This window comes from Cibotium barometz, chromosome 65, assembly GCF_041138505.1.
Source record: "Cibotium barometz isolate CiBa-2024 chromosome 65, ASM4113850v1, whole genome shotgun sequence".
NCBI lineage: Eukaryota > Viridiplantae > Streptophyta > Polypodiopsida > Cyatheales > Cibotiaceae > Cibotium > Cibotium barometz.
In genome coordinates, this window is record NC_141110.1 from 9,917,413 (window position 1) to 9,945,364 (window position 27,952).

Below are 27,952 nucleotides of genomic sequence, written 5' to 3' on the forward strand. Positions count from 1 at the left end.
AAGGGAGGCACGAAGATAGACAGGCGAACAACGAGAGAGGGGGGGGTGCAGGCGGGTAGCGAAGAGAGAGAGAAAGAAAGAAAGAAAGAAAGATTTTATTAACGTCTTCCAAAAGACCGAACTCGGCCTATGAGACAAATCGGAGTACCTGTATGGGGTATCCTCTGTCATCCCAACAAAATGAAAAAGTACTGAATAAAAAGCTGAATCTGGGTGTGCAGGGGATGGAGCTCTATTACTAGGAGAATGCAAAGCTATATGCATGGAGTATACAATCATGATATGCAACCTAGCTAGCTCCATCCTGTACCATACTGGGGGTATAAAATGGTATACATCAGTGAAGGGGGTGTCCACAGCTCCCTGAAGAACATGCCTGGGTGTGCTCTGAAGCGAGCCAGTCGCTCCGCACCCTCTCTGTGAAACTGAGCTCTGATCTCTGTCATCTCTCTCTGGTATAGGCGTGGTGTCCGAAAGCCAGGTGTCTCTGTCTCCTGCGGGCTCTAAGTGTCTCTGCTCTCTGGAGAGTAATTCCTTGCCGTGTAGGGGCTGGGAGGGGTATGGATCTCTGAAAAAATGTAGTAATCTGTGTCTGTCACCCCCCCTCTGGAGCTGTCTGAGCCTGTAATAATGTCTCTCTGTGGCGCTGTATGTCTAGAATGTATCTCCCCAGTATGCGCTGGTCTGCTGTCTCAAAGATCTGGCGTAGGGAATGTGGCTCTCTGAATAAAATGGGATATCTCTCTCTGATGGCTGTATATGCTCTGCATCTGCATACATAATGCTCCTCACTCTCCACCTCCTCTCTGCACAATCTGCATACCCTCTCCTCTCGGGGGATCCGTGCTGCTCTGCCACTCTCAATCTCCAATCGGTGTGATGAAACTCTGAGCTGACCAATAGCCACTCGGGAGCCGTGGTAAAAAGCCCTCCATGTATCTAGGCCTCTCTATAAATCCATCAACGGTGATACTCATGAAGTGATCTCTGTAGTATAGCATCTTCGGTGGAAGAGGCTGTGTAGGCGATATCCATGTCTCTCCTGTATAGAGCTGCCATAGATCCTGTCTCAATACTCTGTTCCTCTCACTATGAGAGAGACGGATATGTGGTGCATCCCTGTCATACTGGAATGGTGGTAGATGATCCATGTCTAGGCCATGCTGTGAGAACCAATGTGTGACCTGTGCATACCATGATCCTCTATCTCCTGCCTCAGCCAACTGTCTAGATGCCTAAAAAGCTCTGTATGATAATCTGTCCTGTGGCATCTCTCTGAATCTGTCTAGCAGGCATATAGTCTGAAATATGGCCTCTACCATCATAGGAGGCGCAACAAACTCTGCTCGGATAATGTCATGAGGTACTGACGGTTTGCTGCATATCATGCGTGCCATCATGAGGGCCTGTGGTCTCTATCTCTGTGTCCACCAATGGGTAGCAAGGCCTGGCGCCCATACTGCTGCTCCATACATCAATGCCGGTGTGACTAATGTGTCAAATAGCCACCCCTTCGTCCGGGGCTCCTGAAAATGCGCCTGGTGGCACTGTCTCTCTAGCATAGCGAGAAGCGAAGGGGGGGCAGGGCAGCGAAGAGAGATAGAGCGAGAAAATAGGCAGGCGGGCAGCGAAGAGAGAGAGAGACGAACAGCGAGGAGGGGGGGGCGCAGGCGGGCAGCGAAGAGAGAGAGAGCGAGAAGATAGGCAGGCGGGCAGCGAAGAGAGAGAGGCGAACAGCGAGGAGGGGGGGGGGCGCAGGCAGGCAGCGAGAGCGAGAGAGAGAGAGAGAGAGAGAGAGAGAGAGAGAGAGAGAGAGAAAGTTATATTAACGTCCATGGGAGGCCGAAACCGACCTATGGGACAGATCAGGTACATCCATTTACATTCCACTCTGGGTATCGATACCAAAAAGGCATGAAACTGAAAAAAAAAATAACTCAAAATGAACTCTTAAGACTCTTAAGAGTTTAAATTACAATGGGTTCTATTGCATCTAGTTCGAAATTGAGGTTCAAAATAAAAATAGCTATATTTCATCCATGGATGGATTTGCTCTTGAGGGGGGTGGGGTACGGAATTCTTTAATGATTGCTTATCCTCCTCTGTATATTGCCCATTTGCCATTCTTTCTTGTTTCTTTAACTTTATTCAACTCTGCCGATCTGTTCTTGAGTTGTAGCGGGGTGAGTTCATCAGCTATCCATACCTTTGTCCCTTGGAGAGACCTTGTTTGCTTCATCACTGGTATTTTCTCATTGTTGTCCATATAGGAGACTTTTGCCTGTGTACCCTTTACTATAATAGAGATAGGGTCTCCTAAGTCCACCACAGGACAGACATCAAGGGAAGAGAAATATCCACCACATGATAGGAAGAGTGATGGAGCGAAAGGGATGACAAGCTGTAGGGGAGAAGAGAGCTTGAGATCATGCAAGCACACACACTCTCACAAAACCTAAAAAGAGAACACACAAGGTGAGAGGCTGAAAATCTTCTTCTTCTTCACACAACACTCAACACACCATATACAAAGATAAGAGTACACACAATATGAAAAGGTACTCAGCCAAATACATACAAGGGTTCTCTATAGTGTAAACCCAACTAAATGAGCTAGCGCTATAACTATGCCAGTCTCTAGAATGGCTGTCACACAGCCTGTCATCCCACTGGCCGCATATCACCCATGATCTCACCAACCATGCCAGTGGTGTAAGTGTGGGGCCTATCCCCCAGGCGGATCATCGGTGTCTACCGCCTCACTAGATGAGCTCGATATCTCAACACTCCCCCTCGAGCTCAACTCCATCTCATGTACATCCCCATGCAAGAATGCATTCTTTACATCCATCTGATGTAAAGACCATTGCTTTGACGCAACCACTGCTATCACAACTCTCACAGTCGCCATCTTGGCAACTAGGCTGAAAATTTCCTCATAATCAATGCTATATGTCTGCGCATATCCTTTGGCTACCAATCTAACCTTGTACCTGCTTATGCTTCCTTCACTGTTATGTTTTACTTTGTACACCCACTTGTATCCAATGGCTTTCTGCCTTCAGGCAATTGCACTAAATCCCAAGTCTCATTTCCATATAGTGCATCCATCTCCTCATCCATAGCTTTTTCCCAACATACATTTCCAACAGCCTCATCAATGCATGTGGGCTCTACAACCTGTACAACTTTTGCCATGTATGCATAGTGATGTGCCACATAACCATCATAGGTAAACCTGTGCACAGGATTCTTCACTCTCCCAGATCTTCGTAGCTTGCATTCATGGCTTCCATAGCCTTCTTTACACTAGGTGTTTTCATAGCTGGTATCCCAAGATCCTCAAGAGCATATTCCCTCCTCCCCTAGGAGAGGATTTTTACCATGAACGGGAGGGAGAGTTCAGCCATGCTATGACACTGAAGATTGTTTCCCCTTGAGGACTTCCCTCTGCTCGCCTCCTCACAAATCGCTACTTATGCAAGGCGTTCCGTCTCCTTGAGAGATAACGCATCAATGTCGACCACAAGGTTTGGCCACACTTTTCTTCACTCATGAAGATTTTCTCGTGGAATATACAGGGGTTAGGCCGTATCTTTCCTCACTGCCAGGCGGAGACAGGTCGTGAGGGACACTCCACCCGGTAGTTACTAATGGCCTAATTAACATTTTGCTTATGCAGGAGCACAAATTAGATGACAGCCAATGCAATGGTTCTGGCTACTCCACCCCGTAGTTACTAATGGCCTAATGGACATTTTTCTTATGCAGGAGCACAAATTAGATTACAGCCAATGCAATGGTTCTAGCAACTTCTATCTAGTCACACTTTTTGGTCTAGGGCTGCAGGCTCCAAGGGTGGTGTATGTATTTCAGTTTCCCAGTCCACCTTGCCTTGCATTACTGGTCATGGTGTTGTGATGCCTACCAGAGCACAGTGGATTATTATCATGCAAGGCAATATACATGTTGGTATCCTCAATATTTACGCCCCCAATCATAGAGGGGAGAGGACTTCTTTATAAATCTTCTCACAGAATGGCTTCCGCATGCAGATCATTGGATCATTCGGGGAGATTTTAATATGTTCGAGCAGCCAACATATAAAAGAGGACATGAAGCGGTGGTACACATTGCAGAGAGTGCCGCATGGCAGGGACTGTTGGACTAAGTTTAGATATTTAGAGAGAGTGGAGAAATAATTCATAGCCTCCATTTTAAAAGTAAAATTGGGCTAACTAATGCATACAAAAAACATACGAGAGAGAGAGAGAGAGAGAGAGAAGTAATCAGATGCACATGCAAAACTTACCAACATGTATGAAGATTTCCTCCAATAAAGAGTGGTGTTCTCGAAGCTTTTGACGAGCGGTTTCACCAATCATATGAGCAGCACTCACACTAAGCCATGGATCCACCTTAAGCGCACACACCCACACACATGGACACAATTGCTAAGATCTTATGAAAGGAAGCATGCACCAACTTGAGTGATTAATGACCAGAAAATTTGTTGAAATCAAGATTAGCAATTACAATTATTAATGAACAAGACGGTAACGTGAAAGTTACCAGATCAGGTCACACAAAAAAAAAAAAGCATTTCAAGGCTATCAAGTGTAACATCTCTAGTTTAGTGATGACCCATTTTCACTTGCTGTTCAATCTCCCAAGTCCCACCTGTTCTTTATTGTCCCCACCCATTGTTTAATGTCCTCTGCTGCACTTAAGCTACAGGATTGGGACCCCTCCTTGCAACCTCGAACGGTGCTGCAAGGCCCAAGTTCTCCTAAACTTCTGCCTTCCTCTCTTCCTCTTCTCGCTCATCTTTCTTTCTTCTTAATCAGTAATCTCTTTTCCTTTTCTCTCTTCTCTCTTTGTTTAGGATTAAGGGGATACCCTATGCATCTCCCACTATAGCACTATAGTACTGACATATTGTAGCATCATTGGTCTTATGGGATTTTTTTTTTCTCAAGAAAGAGACTTGTATTAAGTATGAAAAAGACAAACAAAAATCACAGCTTTGAGCTGGAAAAGAATAGAATCACCCCAATATGTAATCGCAAATGCTAATGAGCCTTTTGTTATATACCTAGATGAATCCAGGAACATGCCCAAATTCACCTTTTAGGAACGTGCATGTTATATACTCATGGTAGTCAACCCACAAGACTATACAACTATCAACTCCATTATGCATAGTATGGACTAGATACTACGACATCCCCACTAACGTCATCAATGCCCAATAGTGGGTGTAGAACTCTCTATCAAGATATGCTCACACACGCACTCCACACACACACCCCCCCCCCACACACATAAGTGCATATATTCACACAAAGCCCGTCATAGTAAGTTTCTGTCAAACTCCGGTGATGCAGGGCAGACTCAGCCATACATATCATGCAGTGTAGCATGCGACGAGCTAGGACCGTGTGAAACAACGAAGCCTTTCTTTAAACCTAAGATTAGTGAGTCTCTAGCAATCCTTTAAAACAGCACACATGAATCTGAAAGAGATGTAGTAGAGACAACATCAGATGGGGTCGCGAATTACGCACTCAAGCACCCCCCCCCCCCCCCCCCCCCCCCCGGCCAAGTAGTTGTACTTGCTTTATTTCTTCTTCTGGAGAACTCCATACAAGCTTAACTATGTCCACAAGACTGAGCGGACAAACTGACTAACTCACCGCCAAACGCAAGGACGAAGTGACCAAACGCTGGGCAGAACTATGCATAAGCTTTAGGCGATTGTGAAGCTATCTTGGACAGAAATACACCCAAGTCTGAGGGTAGGTGTGCTAAATACGCCTGAAGAGACCGAGCTTCTTTGCCTTTGACTGAAAGCACACGAGTGGCTGTAGGTATGCCCAGGCAAGAGCCTAGGCATACATGCTTGACTTAGCTTGATGATCTCTGAATTTTACCTGATGATTTTCTTGGACTAAATATGCCTTGTCTTTTTATATGGCTCATGGATGCTAGTCACTTGCCTGAGGAGGGTTGTCGGCCTGCAGAAAACCCCACGACTAGGCATTAAATGCTTGGTCGGCTGGTCTTGGTCTTGTCGACTGCTGGTCGGGCTGCGACTGGCTGTGTAGCTTCGCTGACACAGTCTGGCCTCGCCGACTGTTGCCCAAGCCCGGAAAAGGGCTGCCGTCTTGGTCTAGGAGTATTGGCTAGGGGGTTGGCTACCCCTTGCAAGGCTAGCCTAGCTTTGGGGCTGCCTTGGGCCTGGCCTTAGGCCCGGCCCCATCTACATGCAATGAAACTACATGCTTAATCATGCATCCTATGGCTATGGCTAACATCTACATTCACCTGTATGATAAACACTTGCTGAATTCTCCACAATGGATTAAGAGGACAGACCTAACACTGACCTCTATGGTTGGGAGAATGACCTACGTAGCTTGTGCCTGACATGTCTGGACTGGGACTCACAAAGGGGTCACAACATACAACAAAATATCCTAAAAGGTACTACTTTTGTACATGATTCTTGAACTCTTGATGAGCTAGTTTGTCACCGTGTACCGTAGTGCATGGGTGCACGTGACATTCCCTCTTGCTTAGCTTGGCGGCAAGTTCACTGCTTCAAGATAGTCCGCCAATATGAAACCGATCCTGTCAAGTGGGAAGGACTCCGTTGGACACCCACACGCTTAATAGCACAACTTTAAAACCACAAATTTGAAATGGACAACTTAAAACAACTTGAAATTTAAATGAACAGAAATGGAAAGATGGACACCAGCACTGGGGCCGGAACGGGCCGACCCCCCCTCAATATATGATATATTTATTGGGAGTATTTAATGAATACAATGCTCCATGGGTTTCGAGAACACGATAATGTCCATGTACATATGAAAACAGTACCAAACAAGTAGGCTCGAATTTCGATGTAGAAGCTCGAAGCAGAACGACCACTAGTGTGGTCCAATCTCTACGGTCCTGTGCTTTCACTGGACTCCGCGGAGAGCGCCTCACTGGTGTTCCGAGACCACGCACAAACAGGCGCTCTCGTACTAACGCCTGGCTCTCCCGATCTCAGCACCTTTGGACCGAGGTTCGCCAATACAGCTTGGACAACCCGGCACCGAACGGGTGTGGCCGTAGAGGGATGAATCCCTTATCAGATTAAAACATAAAATGCTTTACTCAAATCTGAAATTCACTTACTTGTGGATGGCCGATAGAAGACCAATATTTGTGGTATGATGAAGATGAAACCACCCTTGTTGAAGAAAGAGTTGCCTCGTGAAGAATCACCAAGACAAGTTCCACCACAATGGGCACAGCCGCCTCTTGCCTGGTTGCTTCAAGTGGGGGCAGCCGCCTGTAGATAATGGGCAGCCACCAATAGTGATTACAGAGGTGCAGCCTGAGGTGCAGCAGTGCTGTAGGAGAAGAGTCGTTGGTACAAGTAATCACAGCCGCCTACTGTAGCACCAACTTGTAAAAGGGAAGACGACTGGTTGCAGTAGTGTACACAGCCGTCAGTATGAGAAGGTAGCGCAGCAGTCTGGAGGTAACAGCCGCCTGTAGAGTGGGCAGCCGTCAGCCTATGGTGCAGTCGCCTGTAGAGATAGACAGCCGCCTGTGAAGAGCAGCAGCATGCGTGGAGTTAACAGCCGCTTGCAACAGCACTCGACCACCTGTAGAGAGGCAGGCGCAGCTAGCAGCAGAGGGTCGCCTTCAGGAAAAGCATGCGCAACAGTGCCTTGTGAGGATGGCCCACGTCTGAGAGCAGTAGCTGCCGCCTGAAGGAGTTGATGGAAAACAAGCCGCCTCAGGGGAACATGCGCAGAGATGGTGGTCGCCTGGTTCTCTACGTAAGAGAGAAGCGATGTTGTTCTACGCTTGATGGAGAAAGCTTTATTTAATAATTATCATGTGGAGATAACCTTGGTCATACCCACGTTTGCATGTGGGGGACTAGTGGGGGTAGGTGACCATGCCCACCCCCACACTCACTTAAAAGTGGGGCTCCCCACCTTGGCCCCAAAGTGGGTGCCCACTTTTAAATAAATGTGAACACCTAACCTTATAAAACAAAGGGGTTAGAATTAAATATTAAAAACTACTTGTGCAACATACTTACCACCTGTTCACATGCAACAAAACTCGTCAGAATACAGAGCAGACTTCACGACTCACTGGCAGGCGTCCCCGCTCAGTAAGTAACACGTCAGGCAGGCAAACACACAAATACATGTCATGCGAAAACAGTTTCAAACATGCAAAATATGTGTGCATGTGCAAATAGTAACATGGACATATCTCCCGTTCATGGAACATGTACAAAATATCTGTCGGCACAAAACTGGCACGACATAAAACATAAAAACCTGGTCTTTCTATAGAGTGACAGTCCCATAGGTAAGACACAGTTCCAGGCACGAGTCTCCCTATGGTGTGACAATCCCATAGGCAAAACACGGCACGAATACTGGCTCTTCCATGGCGTGACAATCCCATGGGTCGAACACAGTCCAGGTCATACACGGGTGGCACTGGTCTGGCTCCCGTCCATACGACACCATCCTGCTAACACACGGGTGGCACCAGTCTGGCTCCCGTCCATGTCAGCAAAATACTGGCCTCTTCACACAAGACACTGGCCTGGCCTCAAGTGAACGAGATGCAAAAACTGGAGATGGACCAAATGGTCGGCCAATTGGTGACATCCCCCCGGGCTTCTAAAGAGTTGACCTCAACTGAAAAGCCTCAAGATATGCCTGCAACAATTGCGGATAATCTGCAAAATAATCCTCATTTACCCATTTGGCATCAATAGGCAAATAATTCTTAAACTTCACAAGGTATCTCCTGGAAAGCTTTCCTGCAGGTAGCTTTCTCTCCTTGTGAAAAACAATCTGTTCTGGCTGGAGGATCTCCTCAAGCTCTTCAATCTCTGGCGGATCTTCTGTGACAGGCTCATCAGGATCTGGCCCCACATATTTCCGAAATAGACTCACATGAAAAGCATTGTGAATCTTCCAATGACTAGGTAAAGCAAGCCTGTAGGACATTTCATTGATCTTGTGAATCACCTTGAAGGGTCCATAATAGCGAGGAGAAAGCTTAGGATATGATCCTTCTCGTCCTGGCCTCTTCCGAAGCCTAGCCTTCTCAAATTTCAGCAATACCCAATCACCTTCTTTGACTTCCATGTCCCTTCTATGCTTGTCAGCAGCCATTTTATGCTTATCCTGAGATCTTGCAATGGCTGTCCGCACCTGACCAAAGGCAACATCCAAGTCACGAACATATTCATCAGCTGCAAAAATCTCATCCTTGGTACGAAGGATGGGTGGCAAGACCACTCTGCCATAAATAATCTCAAACGGAGCCTTTCCTGTGGAAGCATGGATTGTATTGTTGTAGGCAAACTCAACAAGTGGAAGATACTTCTCCCATGCACTCTTTTGATCTGCCACATAACACTTCAACAAATCCAATACGGCCGAATTTGCAGCTTCACTTTGGCCATCCGTTTGGGGATGATAAGCTGATGAAAACTCAAGCTTAGTACCCATATTATCAAACAAAGCCCTCCAAAATAGGCTTGTAGTCCTGGGATCTCTATCCCCAACAATGGATTTAGGCATACCATGATGCTTGAAAATATTAGCAAGAAAAAGCTTTACCATATGATCAGCTTTAATGGTTTTCTTGACGGGCAAGAAGTGAGCTTGCTTGCTAAACCTGTCCACAATAGTCCAAATAGCATCATTCCCATGCTGGGATCTAGGCAAATCCATAATAAAATCCATCGTGATACTTTCCCAAGGTTGCGAGGGAATAGGCAATGGCTGAAGCAAACCTGGAGGCTTTTGCCTGTCAAATTTCACCTTTTGGCAAGTAATACATGCACACACATAAGCCTCAATGTCTCTACGCATGCTTGGCCAAAAGAAATACCTCTGAATCATGCGAGTAGTAGGCATAATACCTCTATGACTAGCATAAGGTGGAGCGTGACATTCGTCCATAACCTTTGAACGCAAATCCTTCACCACACATAGGCAATTATCCTTCATTAGATAACCCTCATTGATAACATAAGAGGCATGTGAATGACCAGCCATCAAATCAGTCCATATATGGCAAAAATCAGCATCCAAATGATACAAATCTCTCATAGCAGATAGATCTCCATGAGAGGCCACTGAGACTACAGCAATATAAGGCCTCCTAGATAGTGCATCGGCCACTACATTTTTCTTTCCTGGAGTATGCACAATCTGAAAATGAAACATGGGAAGAAAGTTTGCCATTCTCATCTGCTTCTCTGAAAGCTTGGTTTGAGATAGAAAGTATCTCAAGCTTTGATGATCTGTCTTGACTACAAATTCAGCCCCAAGAAGATAATGTTTCCAAATCTTTAAGGCGTGAATTACAGCCAAGAGCTCTTTCTCATAGATATCCATATGAAGCTCAGCATCATGCAAACGACGGCTCTCGTATGCAACTGCATGCCCTTCTTGATTTAGGACAGCTCCTATGCAATCACCACAAGCATCACATTCAACCACGAATGACTTGTGCAAGTCAGGAACAATCAATACTGGACCACATATGATCACATGCTTAAGCTGCAAGAAAGCATCCTGTTCCTTTGAAGTCCATTTAAAAGCAGTTTTCTTCTTCGTGAGATCATGTAGAGGAGTGGCAATCATGGCGAAATGCCTTATGAAACGCTTGTAATACGAACATAATCCCAGAAAACTACGTACTTGATGTACGTTTTGCAAATCGGGCCAATTCCGAATAGTCTCTATCTTTGCAGGATCCATTGTAACTCCATCCTTGGATACAATATGTCCCAGATAATGAATCTCTGAAAGGAAAAACTCACTTTTCTTGGCATTGACGAAAAGTTTATGCTTCCGCAACTCTTCGAACACTGTGACCAAATGAGTTCTGTGTTCCTACTCATTCTTGGAGAAAACCAAGATATCATCAAAGAAGACTCCTGTAAACTTGCGATGGGGTCGGAATATCCTATCCATCATACGATTAAAAGTAGCAGGAGCATTGGTGAGACCAAAAGGCATTACCAAGAATTCATATAATCCGAAGGCTGTCCTGAATGCAGTCTTATGGACATCTTGTGGCACCACGCGTATCTGGTGATAACCACTCTTCAAATCAAGTCTGCTAAAACAAGCCGAGCCATCAAGTTTATCCAAGATATCATCAATACATGGAATTGGGAATCTGTTCTTGATGGTAAGCTTGTTCAAAGCTCTGTAGTCCACACACATACGGAATGATCCGTCCTTCTTTTGAACAAGAAGCACAGGAGAGCAGTAAGGTGAGGAACTGGGCTGAACCAAACCTTTCTCTAAAAGCTCGTTTACCTGCTTCATAATTTCTTCTTGTTGTGCAGCACTTACTCGGTATGCGGGTTTGTTAGGTGGAGAACTACCTGGCACAAGATCTATGCGGTGATCTTCGGGCCTTTGGGGAGGTAATTCACCTGGCAATGAGTCAGCAAAACAATCGTTGAATGCATTAAGAAAATTCAGCCTATCATTAGACATAGCATCGACATTTTGATGATTTGGCACAAGACTATCACGCACAAAAACCAAGTACGCTGAAAGACTCTTTTTCATTGCTTTATTTATTTGGATGTGTGATACAACTGGGATGGAATCCCCTTCTTTGCCAGCATCAATAAAATGCATGCGGCCTTTATGCATAAAAGAAATCATATTGGACTTGTAATCTTTGCGGGGCTCAAGCCTATGGTGCCACGGCTTGCCCAACAATACATCACATCCATTCAGAGGAGCAACTAGAAAATGCTCATTATCAAGGTAGCCCTGTATATGGATACGCAATTTCCCAATCAAAGGGGTAACCTGCACCTCTTTACCAATAAATGCAGCTTCGGCTTCAATATGAGGTCCCATGTTTTCAACCTCAATACCCAATGCAGCTGCCATTTGCATAGAGATGAAATTGTCAGTTGCACAGTCATCAAACATGAAGAGTGCGGGCTGATCCTTGATTTGCCCACAAGCCTTGCAAACCATACGCTCTTTTGCATCATGACCTGTATTACCTTGCACATCAGGAACTGCATGGACATTTGCTTTGGTGTGCTTGTCCTCGTGCTTTGGTTTGCGATCTGGGCATTGTCGAAACATGTGGTCTTTGCTACCACAAGAAAAGCATTTTCCATCCTTAGCATATTGCTCTCTTTGCTCCGGAGTTAATCCAAATTTGTTCTTTCTTGGGCCCTGTTCTTTAGATGTGTTATTTTCAGCTTTACCACCCTTGTAAGGCTCCCGGAAGTTCTTTTTAGGTGGCTGTCCACCCTTTTGCTGATTTGGGACAGCCTTGTCCTTCCCCTTGGAACCTCCTTGATCCTGCTTAATCTTGAGCACCAATTGCTCTGTAGCAAGGGCAGAAGCTGTGAGTTGTTGCAACGTATGTTTTGGGTGCAATTCAATACCCGATCTATATGCAGGTTGCAATCCAGAACGAAACTTCCTCTTTCTTTCATCCTCTGTGATTTGCATGAAGGGAGTCACTTCCAGCAACACTTTCTAGAATTTGTTAACATACTGTTGCACACTCTCATTATCTTTTTGTTCCAGCCTATCCCACTTTTGAGTGAGAGTTTGCTCTGCATTGGGTGGCAAGAACTGAGCATAAAATCTGTCTTTGAATTCCTTCCAAGTAGAGATGGGATCCTTGGTGATCTTTTCAGTGATCCACCAATGGGCAGCAGTCCCTTTCAGAAACATGCTAGCATGGCGCACTTTTGATTTTTCTGTAAAGTCCTCATCGCTAAAAGCAATGTCGAACTGTGCCACAAACGCTAACACCTTAGAAGCATCATGTTCACCATGAAAGACATCAAATTTGACAGATTTATCACCTGCTTTGAATTCCTTGAGCTTCCTGGCATGAGGCTCATGATCTTCTCTTTTTCTTTTCCCCTTATCCAACGGGGTAGCCCTATCTGCATGGGCTCCATGGGCCGTCATAGAAGCTTCATGGGGCACGGTGGCATGTGCTCCACGAACTCGAAGCTCAGATGCATGTGACTTACCTGCATATGGCATGGTCTCTCCATGAGACAACTCAGAAGGCAAAATTTTTCTGGAAGTAGACCTGTCACCATGAGATACATATCTTGCATGCATGTGACTTTCGTGCCCTCCATGAGCACTGGCATACATAAATCTATCAGGCTTTGTGCCTTGTGGAGAGGATGCATGACGAGAGGTGACAGTCACCTCTTCCTTTTGCATAAAAGATTTCAGCCTCTGGGATGCAGGATCTCCATGCTTCAAACGAGGTGGATTTCTGAATTTTAGCTCTCCGTCATCCCCCTCTTTGATATCACCTTTGCGAAGGAGATAGGCAAGTGCCAACTCCCTTGGTTTCTTGCCCACTTCACGAGCCATTGATTCAAAGGTTACATCAACCATAGCATCAGCCTTCCTGGCTTCAATAGCACTTTGTAGATGTGGATCTTCATGCAAAAACTTTAATTCTTGCTCTTGAGCCTGCAAAAGTTTTCTCATATGTTCCATTTCAGCCCTCATAGCATCAGGCTCTTGTTCAAGCATAACTGTCTTTCCTGGAGACAGTTGACCTTTGGATTCACTATCCATAACCCTTTCAAGGGGCTTGTGTCTACCTCGCAGGGCATCAGACCCACGAGAAGCACTAGAGAGACCCCTCGAATTTGGCACTTCCAAAGGGTTGCCTTCGCTGTCCATTGTGTTCAAAGTTTGCTAAAAGCGGGATGTCCAGTACACAAGTTCGTTTCCCCACTAGGAAGAGGGAAACAACCGTGCTCTGATACCAATGAAACCGATCCCGTCAAGTGGGAAGGACTCCGTTGGACACCCACACGCTTAATAGCACAACTTTAAAACCACAAATTTGAAATGGACAACTTAAAACAACTTGAAATTTAAATGAACAGAAATGGAAAGATGGACACCAGCACTGGGGCCGGAACGGGCCGACCCCCCCCTCAATATATGATATATTTATTGGGAGTATTTAATGAATACAATGCTCCATGGGTTCCGAGAACCAGATAATGTCCATGTACATATGAAAACAGTACCAAACAAGTAGGCTCGAATTTCGATGTAGAAGCTCGAAGCAGAACGACCACTAGTGTGGTCCAATCTCTACGGTCCTGTGCTTTCACTGGACTCCGCGGAGAGCGCCTCACTGGTGTTCCGAGACCACGCACAAACAGGCACTCTCGTACTAACGCCTGGCTCTCCCGATCTCAGCACCTTTGGACCGAGGTTCGCCAATACAGCTTGGACAACCCGGCACCGAACGGGTGTGGCCGTAGAGGGATGAATCCCTTATCAGATTAAAACATAAAATGCTTTACTCAAATCTGAAATTCACTTACTTGTGGATGGCCGATAGAAGACCAATATTTGTGGTATGATGAAGATGAAACCACCCTTGTTGAAGAAAGAGTTGCCTCGTGAAGAATCACCAAGACAAGTTCCACCACAATGGGCACAGCCGCCTCTTGCCTGGTTGCTTCAAGTGGGGGCAGCCGCCTGTAGATAATGGGCAGCCACCAATAGTGATTACAGAGGTGCAGCCTGAGGTGCAGCAGTGCTGTAGGAGAAGAGTCGTTGGTACAAGTAATCACAGCTGCCTACTGTAGCACCAACTTGTAAAAGGGAAGACGACTGGTTGCAGTAGTGTACACAGCCGTCAGTATGAGAAGGTAGCGCAGCAGTCTGGAGGTAACAGCCGCCTGTAGAGTGGGCAGCCGTCAGCCTATGGTGCAGTCGCCTGTAGAGATAGACAGCCGCCTGTGAAGAGCAGCAGCATGCGTGGAGTTAACAGCCGCTTGCAACAGCACTCGACCACCTGTAGAGAGGCAGGCGCAGCCAGCAGCAGAGGGTCGCCTTCAGGAAAAGCATGCGCAGCAGTGCCTTGTGAGGATGGCCCACGTCTGAGAGCAGTAGCTGCCGCCTGAAGGAGTTGATGGAAAACAAGCCGCCTCAGGGGAACATGCGCAGAGATGGTGGTCGCCTGGTTCTCTACGTAAGAGAGAAGCGATGTTGTTCTACGCTTGATGGAGAAAGCTTTATTTAATAATTATCATGTGGAGATAACCTTGGTCATACCCACGTTTGCATGTGGGGGACTAGTGGGGGTAGGTGACCATGCCCACCCCCACACTCACTTAAAAGTGGGGCTCCCCACCTTGGCCCCAAAGTGGGTGCCCACTTTTAAATAAATGTGAACACCTAACCTTATAAAACAAAGGGGTTAGAATTAAATATTAAAAACTACTTGTGCAACATACTTACCACCTGTTCACATGCAACAAAACTCGTCAGAATACAGAGCAGACTTCACGACTCACTGGCAGGCGTCCCCGCTCAGTAAGTAACACGTCAGGCAGGCAAACACACAAATACATGTCATGCGAAAACAGTTTCAAACATGCAAAATATGTGTGCATGTGCAAATAGTAACATGGACATATCTCCCGTTCATGGAACATGTACAAAATATCTGTCGGCACAAAACTGGCACGACATAAAACATAAAAACCTGGTCTTTCTATGGAGTGACAGTCCCATAGGTAAGACACAGTTCCAGGCACGAGTCTCCCTATGGTGTGACAGTCCCATAGGCAAAACACGGCACGAATACTGGCTCTTCCATGGCGTGACAATCCCATGGGTCGAACACAGTCCAGGTCATACACGGGTGGCACTGGTCTGGCTCCCGTCCATACGACACCATCCTGCTAACACACGGGTGGCACCAGTCTGGCTCCCGTCCATGTCAGCAAAATACTGGCCTCTTCACACGAGACACTGGCCTGGCCTCAAGTGAACGAGACGCAAAAACTGGAGATGGACCAAATGGTCGGCCAATTGGTGACACAATAACTGTGGATACTTGAGGAATTCTTCATCGAGCCACACGACTTCATGGGTCCCTCGATCTTTGAACTTTATATAAAATTGGCGAAGATGTCGTCCAGAACCATGCTTCCAGCGATGTAGAAGGATTTGCTCAGGCTCTATCGCCTTTGCTTCATCAACCATTTCTGGCTGCTGCTCTTCTCAAACATTCTGCAAGGAAGGTCCCGTATAAGGCTTTAACCAAGAGACGTGGAAGACGTTGTGCATCCTCCAACTGTCCGGCAATCTGAATTGCATGGCGACATCACTTATCTTCTTGATGATGGGAAAAGGTGTTAGAATTTGTCCATCTCATGTGTTGAGTGGAATCTTCGCCTTGTATTAGGATGGACATTTATCTCATGTATTTATTCTAGTCGTGGGGATTTCGAAGTTGTGGGCTGCAAACGGCCAGCTGCTTTCTTCCTTATTAAAGGCCTCCTCTCCTCACACTAGTCATCCAACAATTCAGTCATTCATAGGCAGTAGTTCTACAACATCTTGCTGGCTGGTATTGCCATTGTAAAAGCCTCTTGCTACATAACATGATGTTCATTGTTTGATGTCTCTCTCTCTCTCTCTCTCCTTTGCTCTCCCTCTCTCCTATGTTTTGCTTCCGCATTGTGCAACTTTATCATGGTATCAGTCCCTTAGGTGACCGGCACTTCAAGGTGGCGGCGGTGAGTTTTCTTACTGCAAGAAGTTCAATGTTTTTGGGAGTAGAAGAAGGCTTGCATTTTTTGCTACATATGCAGTAGAGTGCTGTGTTTTAAGCAATTTTCCACGCGACTGGGTGGTTTTCCTCATCACTTTGTGGCTACGTTTTCTTGCTGAAGGCTGCATTTTTCTTCTAGGGTGCTGTGCTTCAGCTTTCATGGCTGCATTTTTGTGGTGGCAGCAACTCTTTCTCCTATGCTATCTTCTCCATCATCCGTTGTTGGTGGTGGTGCGTGGACCGTGTTTTCAGCCCTAGGCAACAACGGAGGTGGATGTCACCATTTGGCCACCCAATTGGTCCACCTGTGCTTTCTCATCATGTATGTACATTGGACTAGTTCCATAGCAGTCGTATATGCCGGGGATTGATGCCACTCATGTGATACTGTGGACTTGGCTTTTTGTTGGGACTTGTGCCTCTCTGTACATGCCCGGAAATGCCTGGTGGATTGGTGTTCCATTGGGTCTGATACTTCGTGTACTTGCCTGGAGCACGTCTATTTTGGTACAGCCTCCTGAACGGGGATTGTCCATCCTAATGCTGCATTGCATAGCATCTTTATGTGTTTGCTTGCAATTGAAATTGCATGCTGTTTTCATGCTTGCTTGACCAATGTGTAGTTCCACGTAAGGGGACGCCCGCCCGCAAACCGTGCGTGTGAAACTGTCTGCTAACATGGTTATGTGGCATGTGACAGGTGGTAAGTATTGGTAATAAACCTAGCTTTAGGAGTTAACACTAATTTATAAGCGAGTGTGTACACACTTCATACTTCATTAAATTTTGGGCGACCAAAACTCACTTATAAATTATGACCAGCTCGGTGTTCACACTAATGTCCTGAGGTGAACAAAACCCAATGTCCACCGTCCAGACCTTATCCCCTTTGTACAAAGGCACTAACCAACCATGTGTCCTCTCTTGCTCCACAAAGCACCTGCGTGCCACCTACATTGGACAACTCACCACCTCACTCCTCTCTCTAGAGATAGGCGCCTCCTTCATGAGGACATTTGGACAGTATTTTTTGCACTTTTTCCTTCCCAACTCTATATCCAAGCTTGCTAAGGTGTTTTCCAAGCTTCTAAGAGTGTTTCCGGGTGCTAATCGCTCTCCTACACACTCCCAATGACTGAAATTCAGCAAAATAGCTCTCTTTATTGCTGTAATTTCTGGTCTTTTTGCTGAAAACCTTAATTTCAGCCCTCCTTTCTCAAGTTGAACCATAGAGGAAGCTTTCCCAGGGTTCCCTTCAACCTCTTGAAGACTTTTGTCGCGAAGAAATGCGACAAAGTGAAGATCACATCACTCCAAGGACTTCCATCGTGAAGGCTTCCGCTGTCATCGACTCTACTTGCAATTGGTAAGCTTTTATGCTTAAATATGGAAGCAAGTAGGAGGAGGGAGGAACCGGATTACAAGATCACATACCTTGTGTAGTGTTCTCTTGTCCTACGTGCTCTCTTGCAGATTGTTGCTACCATGTGTTGGTGGAACAATAGAGAGCAGATGGTAGGAAACATGGGCACTTGAGAGGGTAGTGTGAGTTGCAAGTCTACATAGACAACTACTTGTTTGAAACATTGTATTCATATGCATTTGTATGGAAATCTGGTCAGAAATGCCCATGACACTATGTACTTGATTCTCCCAAGATCAATATACTTTATTTGAGGGAAGGGCTAGTCGTTCCGGCTCATTATGTCTCTCTTGTCAATTTAGCAAATTACTTCTTGTATTGAGCATGTGTCCATCAAATCTTAGTGTATTTAAGTGTATTGATTAGCATTGTGTTCAACCAAGTTACATGTTTCTTCCCGTGTGCTTCAGCCTTGCCTTCCTTTGAGAAGGGGCTGTTAATCTTGTCCTTCCGTGGTGTTGGTGTAGGGAGCATATCTCTAGACAGCAATTGAGGTGGCACAAATCAAGGAGAAATCAGTGGAGTGGGTGCTTGGCACCTTGTGGATGTAAAAGCTCTAAATTGAGGCATTGGCTTGATGAGAATTTGTTAGTTTTTGAGTATCCATGCCTACATTATAGTATTAGATTAGTTTGCACTAATCTTGCTTCAATCACTTTCTAATTACTTGCTAATCATGTTGATTCTTGCATTTGATCCACCATAGCTCATCATCACATTGTTGCTAATTCAACAGATATTTCTCCTGCACAGCAGTTTGCTCCAGTACTTATGAGTATCCAGAAGAAGCTCCTCCATTGGAGCTCCAGGAGATTAGATTTAGCTTGCAGGGCTTTGGTGGCTAATCAGGTATTGCTTGCCTCAGCTTGGTTTATTGCCTCTTGTTGGTGCTTCTCTCGTGCGCGCATTGGCCAATTGTGGAGATTGATCCGCAATTTTCTCTGGTCGGATTTGGATGGCACCTCAGGACACTCGTGCCAAGGTAGCTTGGCTCACAGTTATTCAGCCCAAATGAGAGGGGGGCTTGAATATTATCGATCTGGATGTTCAGTGCAAGGCGTTGCTCTCTGCAATCTTGTGGTCAGAGGTTTCCTACCAAGCACTGAGCCTTAGAAGGATTTTTTCTTGTCTTAGATTTCCGCATGTACACCCAAGGTTGGGAGAGATGCCCAGCACACGATTTTTGTTCACAGAGGCTAATATTAGGGCACCGTCTTCCCCTCTTATTGCAGCCATTGTCAGAGGATGGAGAAGCATGAGATCTTTTTTGCGACAAAGGCTTCCGGAAGACCTTTAAGAGTCTTCCGGAGGATCGGAGAGCCGCATCCATTCAGCATCTTAGGGGCTCTCGCATTCGTATTGATCAGATTGATGCAACTATTCCGCATGAGTGGCTTTCTGGGACCTTCCAGGAGACTATCATCCAAGTTGGCTGGGAGTTTTTTCGAGGATAGACATACCTCTGTAGGTCATTGCTCTCCTGGGCCAGGAGGCTACAGATTGCATCATTTACTCTATCATACCTGGAGGGAGATTGAGGAGATGTAGTATGGAGGAGATCATCCTAGATACTATTGTTGGTCGTTCGGGGAAGCATTGGTTCATTGACCCTTCTCCTTAGATAGTGACTCATGGCTCTTGGTGTTTGTGGTTATATGGTGGCGGTCCTATCAAATATCTTCAGTGGGATCCAAGAGAGTAGGAGTGGATTGATGCCTTCGATCCTTTGAAAAGCCTTCCTTTTTTTAGTTTCACCGTTCGGAATGCCAAGCTTCTCCTCACTCGACAGATGCATAGGATCCCTACTCTCAGGCCTCATTGGGAGAGCTATGATATTTCTCCAGTGATACACCGCAGATATTGGTATAGACTTTGGCACTCATACAGAAGGAGCCTGATCTCTCATTTCTTTTGGTTATTCTTACATGGTGCTCTCCCCACCAATCAATGGAGATCGGTTTTCAGTGTAGCACCTCCTGTCCTAGGTGTGCAGCAGATTCTAAGACTGTACAACATTGTTTATGGGGATGCAGCACTGCACAATGTTGGGTGTTGGACTCACACACACAAACCTGCACATTAGGGTTAGATGCAGGGTAGAGAAGCTCACACACAAAAATGAGAGAGAGAGAGAGAGAGAGCCAAAAGTGTGGTATCCACAAAATGCAAGTCAACCCCTGCATGTGTGCCACATCCATATAATATAGAAGTACAAAATATTATATGTTAGAGTGTCCTTTCACACTTGATGTCCAAGGGAAAAAACCACATGGGAAAAAGTGCCCTTGGTTAAGCCCTGTTCACACATAGTACTACCATAATTGAGCATATGCCTACAAATCCCCCCTGTAGTGGAAGCGTGAACCTGTACAAGGTAGCAGATCACTCTCTGTATGAGAGTAAGCCCAAAGCTTTGCGGAAAGCTTCAAACTTTTCTCGAGGTAAAGCCTTTGTGAATAGATCTGCAACATTATCCTGTGTAGGGCAATAAGATAAACTGATCTCCCCTGCATGTAGCCTCTCTCTGACATAGTGATAATGAATCTCAATGTGCTTGGTGCATGCATGAAATACTGGATTACGTGCCACGGCCATAGCACTCTCGCTATCAGTGAGAATGGTGGTGGGTGTCTGCTGACACTCACAAAGATCAGCCAATAGTCTCCTCAACCATACACAATCTACTGTAGCTGTGAAGACTGCCCTGTACTCAGTTTCACAAGTAGATGTGGCAACAGTGGGTTGCTTTTTACTCAACCAAGATATGCATGAACTGCCAAGAAAAAAACAATTCCCACTGGTGGATTGCCTGGTATCATAATCACCAGCCCAATCTGAATCACTGTATGCATAAAGCTGCAAGCTGTCCCCCCTGGGATAGAACAAACCAAGATCCAGGGTACCCTTAAGATAACGAAAAATGCGTTTGACTGCTTGCCAATGCTTTGTGCCTGGGCTGTGCATGAATTTGCTCAATAAAGACACCCCAAAAGATATGTCTGGCCTTGTGTTACACAAGTAAATGAGGCATCCCACTGCCTGGCTGTAAATGCCGGTCTCAAAAGGCTCTCCAATATCATGCATAGTAAGCCGTACACCTGGTTCTACCGGAGTAGAAATGGGCTTACATTTATCCATGTGAAACCTTTTTAGCAAACTTTTTATGTACTTAGTTTGCTGCATAACAATGCCATCATCTGTATGCATAAACTGTATGCCGAGATAGTAGTGTAAAGGCCCCAAATCTGACATATCAAATTCAGCTTTCGAATCAGCTTTGAAATCTGAAATTTGTGCTTTGCTAGTACCTGTAATGAGCATGTCATCTACATACAAGATGACTATGAGAATATCGGCATCGGTTTTCTTCACATACAATGTGCTTTCAGCTGGACTATTCTCATAACCTTGGTTGGTTAGATGAGCATGTATCTTATCATACCAAGCTCTTGGAGCTTGCTTTAACCCATACAATGCTTTGTGTAACCTGCATACTTTATGTTCCTCACCAGGAACCAATGGGCTGATTTACATATACTTCCTTCTGTAAATCCCCATTTAAGAATGCAGTTTTGATGTCCAAATGATGCACTTTCCATCCTTTATGTGCAGCCAATGCAATCACTGATCTTATTGTGGTCATTCTCGAAGTAGGAGCAAAAGTCTCTTCATAATCTATTCTCTTTTTCTGGGAGTAGCCTTTAGCCACAAGTCTTGCTTTGTACCTGTCAATAGTACCATCAGACTTTCTTTTGACTTTGTACACCCACTTTGTTCCAATGACATGCTTGCCTTTAGGCAATTCCACAAGATCCCATGTATTGTTCTTCATGATAGAAGAAATTTCAGCTTGCATAGCTTGCAACCAATGCTCATTCTCGTGTGCTTCTTCATAAGAAGAAGGCTCTTCTGAATCAAAGAGACCTCCCATTGCTAATGCAGACTCCCCACGATGTATATTCAAAGCATGGCTGGAACTAGCCCTTGTTCTACCTGTGAGAGTGGAGCTGCAAGTTTGCTTTCTTGCAAAGTTTTCAGCAACCATCTTGGCACTGACTTGGCTGTGTCTATGGCTGTTTGCTCTTCCCTGACAAGATCTTCCACTTCTTCCATAGAAGGGGGCTGAATGGCTGGTTGTTCCACATGTTCTACATGAGGATTTTCTTGTGTAGGGGCTGGCTGATCTGAATCCCCCCTAATTGCAATGGGTAAAAGTCCATCAAACATGTCTTGTATGCCTGTATCATTGTTTTTATACAAGCTGTACATGGGCTGTTCTGAATTTTCAGCAAATATGACATCTCTACTAACAAAAATCCTTCGTGTAGTTGGATTATAAAGACGGTATCCTTTGCTTTCATTGCTGTAGCCCACAAAAATGCATTTAATTGCTTTGTCATCTAGCTTTGTTCGGAGTTGTTCTGGCACATGTGCATATGCCAAACACCCAAATGTACGCATATAATCCACTATTGGCTTTCAGCTATACCAAGCCTCAAATGGTGTTATGGTTTTCAAAGCTTTTGTTGGACACCTGTTCAACACATGAGTTACACACATTATAGCTTCCATCCAAAATTTGTGAGGCAACTTTTGTGCTTTCACCATGCATCTTGCCATCTCCATGAGAGATCTATTTTTCCTTTCAGCTACACCATTCTGCTGCGGTGTATAAGGCACAGTACATTGGTGTTTGATGCCCTTTTGAAGCATATAATCCATGAATGCATTTGACATGTATTCTCCACCTCTATCTGAGCGGAGTGTTTGGACTTTACATCCACACATATTTTCAGCCACCATTGCTACAAAGTGTCGAAAGCATGTAAACACATCTGCTTTCGTTTTCAAAGGGTAAGCCCAAGCAAACCTGGAGTAGTCATCAATGAATGTGACGAAGTAAAGATGCCCCCCTATGGATGGTGTCCACATTGGACCACATACATCACTATGTATGAGCTGTAATTTACTTTTAGCTCTAACAGCTCCATCTTTGGGGAATGGTTTTCGTTGCATCTTTCCCAAAATACACCCCTCACATACATGTCTTGGTGGAGACTCAAGAGGCGGCATATTATCAACCATATGATGCTTCTGCAAAAGCATCAAACTCTGAAAATTTACATGCCCAAAAGGAGCATGCCATAGCTCTACATCATGCATAGCAGGAGTGTGGGCAGCCACTGTATTTGCATCATAAGTACGCTTGTCATAGCTGTCCAGCTTATACAAGCCTTTGTATCGTGTTCTAGAAGTGACTATTTCATAACCCTTTGATGGGTCTTTTACCAAACACTTCCCATCTTCAAATTCAACCTTTAAACCTTGGTCGTTTATGGCTGAGAAGGAGAGCAGATTTTTCTTTATCCCTGGAACATACAATACATTTTTCATACATATATTGGCACCATTGGCTGCAATAAGTATGACATTACCAATTCCCTTTAGTGGATATGTGGTATGATCTGCACATGATACAGTGCGGCCATTTGAAGCATAAACCAAGTGCTGAAATATACCTTTGCATGAAGTGATGTGGCTTGAAGCACCACTATCAAAATACCATGATGCATTCTGTCTGTCAGATGCAATGCAAGACATCAGTGTCTGAAGCACTTGGTGTGCCACTAGTGCATGTGACCAAAAAAGTGTACTCTTCTTGGATTACATTAGCTGATTGCTGTGTTTTGTCATCAGAAGAGTTTGCTACTCCATTGCCTGCTTCTTTCCTTTTCTCTTTTGCAATGCGCTTCCTACATTCACTGATGTAGTGTCCAGGCTTATGGCAGTAGTGACATTTGCCCTTCTTTTTGGGCTTGTTTGCATCCCCTTTGTCAGACTTTTCACCACCAGAAGAGGACTGTCCATGACCAGCCTTGCTAGACTGTTGTCCCCCATGCTTAAAGCTCTTTGCTTTACCCTTATCCTTGGCTGTAAATGCCTTGTCTCCAGCACGGTTGCTCGATAAGTTTGCTCTTGTTTGCTCTTCCTGCAAGAGTAAACCCACGAGCTCTTCAAAAGTGACGGGATCACCACCTCCTCTCATTGAGAGGTTGAGAGAGGTGTGAAAGCCCAAGTACGAAGGCGGTAAAGAATGAAGAGTGTTGGTGACCACTGTCTGGGATAACCTCATCAATGTTGAGCAATTGTTCCTGCAAAACTTTCACTTTGGTGAGATGATCTGCCATGGAGTCACTCTCATCCATAGAAAGAAGATCCAATTGCCTCTTCAAGTAGGCAACTCTTGCCTCGTTGCGTACCTGATACATTACTTCCAATGTGTCCCATGCAAGCTTCGATGTCTAGCAAGAACGAATGTGCGGGATAATAGTCCTTTTCACTAAAAGGGCTATCAATGACATGGCCTGTGCTAGAGTCCCATTTCTTCTGCTTTTGTGTGGGAGCAGGTTCTACATCAGGAGCTCTTTGAGCACCTCCCCTTTGAGGTGTGGCTAGCTGTATGGTAAGTGGGCGTGTGTCATCACCACACACAATGCCCCAAAACCCTTTGGGTACCAGCAAATTACGGATCATGAAACTCCAAAGGGAGTAGTTAGATCCATCCAGCTTGTCCTCCTGGGTGAGCACACCAAATACATCTGTAGCATTCTGTGCCATGTCAACAAAATATACTTGCAAGCAAACCAGGCACCAATGTGCACTGCCAGGCAGCCAAATGTCCTGTGCAAATGTATGCCTGCAAACCAAAGCAAGTGTAAACCTGCACCAAATTGTCGAATTACACACAATGTGTATACATACGCGACAAATCACAGCTGTAATGCCCAATTACATGCTCCAATCTGAAAATCCCCAATTTTTATGCACTCCAATCGCTTCAATGTGCATCTAATTGGCCAATTTTCACAAAAGCCCCAAATTTCTGCAACAGAAAGAGTTTCAATTTGCTGTTTTTGACCTCAATTTTGAAAAACCCCAAATTGCAATTTTTCAATTTGGCCTCAAATTGAGAAATCCCCCAAATTGCACCTGCAACTTTCCTTTGAATCTGACTTGCACAGAAGTGTCTGCAAAATCTGCATATGACCTGCACTGAAATGGCTGCAAATTTTGTATTTGGGTTTGACCAAAAATGTGCAGTAGGAATACCGTGTAGTTGCAGAGTGTAAATGATGTTAGAGCGGGGAGCACACAAGCGAGTAGAGCTGACAGTGGGTGGGAACTCGACGAGGAGAATCACTTGGAGCTGCGGGCGGGTGCGTGTACGTAGCAGCCAGATGGAGGCGTGCAAAGTGTCGAGGAGGGCGAAAGATCAAGAGAACAAACCAATACTTAACGTTGTAAAGCACACCATAGCATACCTTTACACCTTTAACCCTCATCACAGTCTCTTTAAAAGGGACGAGAACAGATTCCGGGAGTGCTGAATCCACAAGCTCCTGCACGCTGATCAGTCAGCACACACATGGTGCTTTTATAAGGACTTATTCTAGCCTTTTGCTATATCAACATTCCGCTAATCATAAAAATGCAAAACATCAAATGTGACAGCATACACTCTTGCCACAAAGACGAGACTTTTTTTTTGCAGTTCCTCTCCATCAGATCATTCCTTTGCAGATCACCATTCTTTCTCCTCTCTTATATCCCCTTAATCTTGCTCATCATTGTCCTTCAATTGCATGCATTCTGTACCCTTAACATCTCAAGCACCCTTCATTTGACAAGTACCGGGGGTATTATTTTCTTAGGGCAAAGCTTAAAGTGTTACATGAGTAAAGAAATCTGCTGGTTAAGGTGTGCTTCACTTTGTACTTTGGTGCAATCAACATTAACTGAAGAGAATAGATCTGACAAAGGATAAAATGCATGGTACACCTGAATGGATCCCAACTAACCACTCAAGGGCCCCCACCTTGTATTCTATTGCTAGATTATGACAAGTACAACGATTCTTTGACCAAAAATGGTCGTGTGAGTGACTTGACCTATGTCAATTAAGGTTGGTCAAGTTCCATGCTGACTCGAGGCTTTGACTGTGCTCACTTGGGCTGCTTCTGTGCTTGGGTGGGCTGCCCGCTGGGCTCTGAAAGACTTGGACACTCTGCTCCTTTAGATCTGGACACTCTTGGACTAGATCTCTGCTGTAGAAGGCTGATTATTGCTTTGTATTTCGCTGTTGCAGAGATGACGAATGAGAGAGGAGGGCTCTAATTATGAGCTCATTTCCTCCTGACTTTGCAGGTCGAGCAGGCTTGTGGAGGTGTCCGGCTGTAAAACGGCTGGTAGGAGCTGCACTAGTGGTTCCCGAAGCCCTGTTCCAGTCAGTGACATTTTTGCAGAGGATATGGGAGCTCCCCAGATAGAGATACCCACACCTAGCACTTATCTCTTCCAGGCAGATATCCTATTCCTAGGGTAGATGATCCTCTTGACAAGCTTAGAGGATCAAAGATCTTTAGCAACATTGACCTAAAGTCTCGGTATCATCAAGTTCATATGACTCAATCTGACATTTTCAAGACAGCTTTTAGAACCCAAACTGGTCATTATGAGTTTTTGGTTATGCCATTTGGTTTGACCAATGCTCCAGCTACTTTCAGCCGTATGATGAATCGCATATTCCTTAGGTTTCAAAGTTTTGTTATAGTGTTCTTTGATGACATTCTTGTTTTCAGCAAGGATCGACAAGAGCATGAACAACACTTGGAACAAGTGTTCAACCTTTCACTCCCTCCATTTGATTACAGCCTGGACTACCCCTTCTTGGACCTTAGTCGCGCTGAGCAGAATAGGGTGATCAGGATGGACATCGTGAGGCTAGATGCAGAAAGGAGGACATGGTCCAGCCCCCCCCCCCCCCTACCACTAGGCACGAAGATGGCCCACTATCGGGACCATTTTCTACATCTCTCCCCAGATGGCTTTGTGACACGGTCTACATACATGGACACCCATCTCTCACACGGCATTCGCAGTGCCATTGGACATCCGCACTTCATCACATCAGCTAAGGGCAGATACGAGGGGATGAAGCCAGAAGACCGCATTTGTCAGCTATGTCACCAGGAAGTGGAGTCAGAGGAGCACTACATATGCCGATGTACTGTGTACTATGAGATACGAGGGAGATACTGGTGTCTCTTCCGAGAGGGTTTTAGACCATTATGACATGTGATGGAGTTTGAGGATCAGTGGTGTTTGGGGATTTTCTTATTGGAGCTCAGACGCCATCAAGAGGCTCTCCTACTAGCCAGGACAGCACACCAGGATCCACCCCGCCAGCGAGCCATCACAGATTTTTTTCAGGGCCAGGACCACCCCGGCAGATATGACCAGGACTTCCACTATCCCCTTGACGAGCCAGACGCCCCATAGACGTCCTTCAGGAGGAGTCACCCTTGACACAGCCATAGCACAAGACCTCGTCCACGGCCACTTTTTAGCTTTTCTTACACAGACATTGTATCAGATCCACCAATTGTTGTAACCTTATTGGTCTCATAGGTCATTTTGGCCTTTTGAGGACGTTAATATATCATTTCATTTCTGCGCGCTGCTGACCATTGGCTCTGTCTCTACGCGCTCATGTTAATCTGCACGCTGTCGAGATGACCTGCTGAGATGTGCGCCTGCTGAGATGACCTGCACGCCTCTGCCCGCCTCTTTGCTGTGATCCGCGCTTTTGCCACTCGCTCACTCTCCGACTCTGGCTCGCTCTTACGGGCTCACTCTCCGACGGGACTCGGGCTCGCTCTCCGACGGGCTTGCTCTCTTCCAACTGACAAAGCGAAGCGCTGGACTCTCTCTTGCTCACCGACGGGCTAGAGCGTCGGAGGAGCACTACATCTGTCGCTGCACAGTATATTATGAGATTCGAGGGCACTACCATTGCCTTTTCAGAGA

At 45.5% G+C, this 27,952-nt stretch overlaps 1 protein-coding gene across 1 annotated transcript in view; it reads right to left on the bottom strand.

Moving 5' to 3' along the window:
- LOC147602900 (Cation efflux family protein) overlaps positions 1 to 27,952 on the bottom strand; it is a 133,467-nt gene that overhangs the window by 26,998 nt on the left and 78,517 nt on the right. Inside the window, exons 7-10 of the mRNA XM_086797002.1 lie at positions 25,398 to 25,492; positions 21,420 to 21,451; positions 5,052 to 5,072; positions 4,313 to 4,418 (exon numbers count right to left, since the gene is read on the bottom strand). Of these exons, the coding sequence (XP_086653128.1) occupies positions 4,313 to 4,418; positions 5,052 to 5,072; positions 21,420 to 21,451; positions 25,398 to 25,492 (254 nt within the window). The remainder of the gene's footprint in view (positions 1 to 4,312; positions 4,419 to 5,051; positions 5,073 to 21,419; positions 21,452 to 25,397; positions 25,493 to 27,952) is intronic.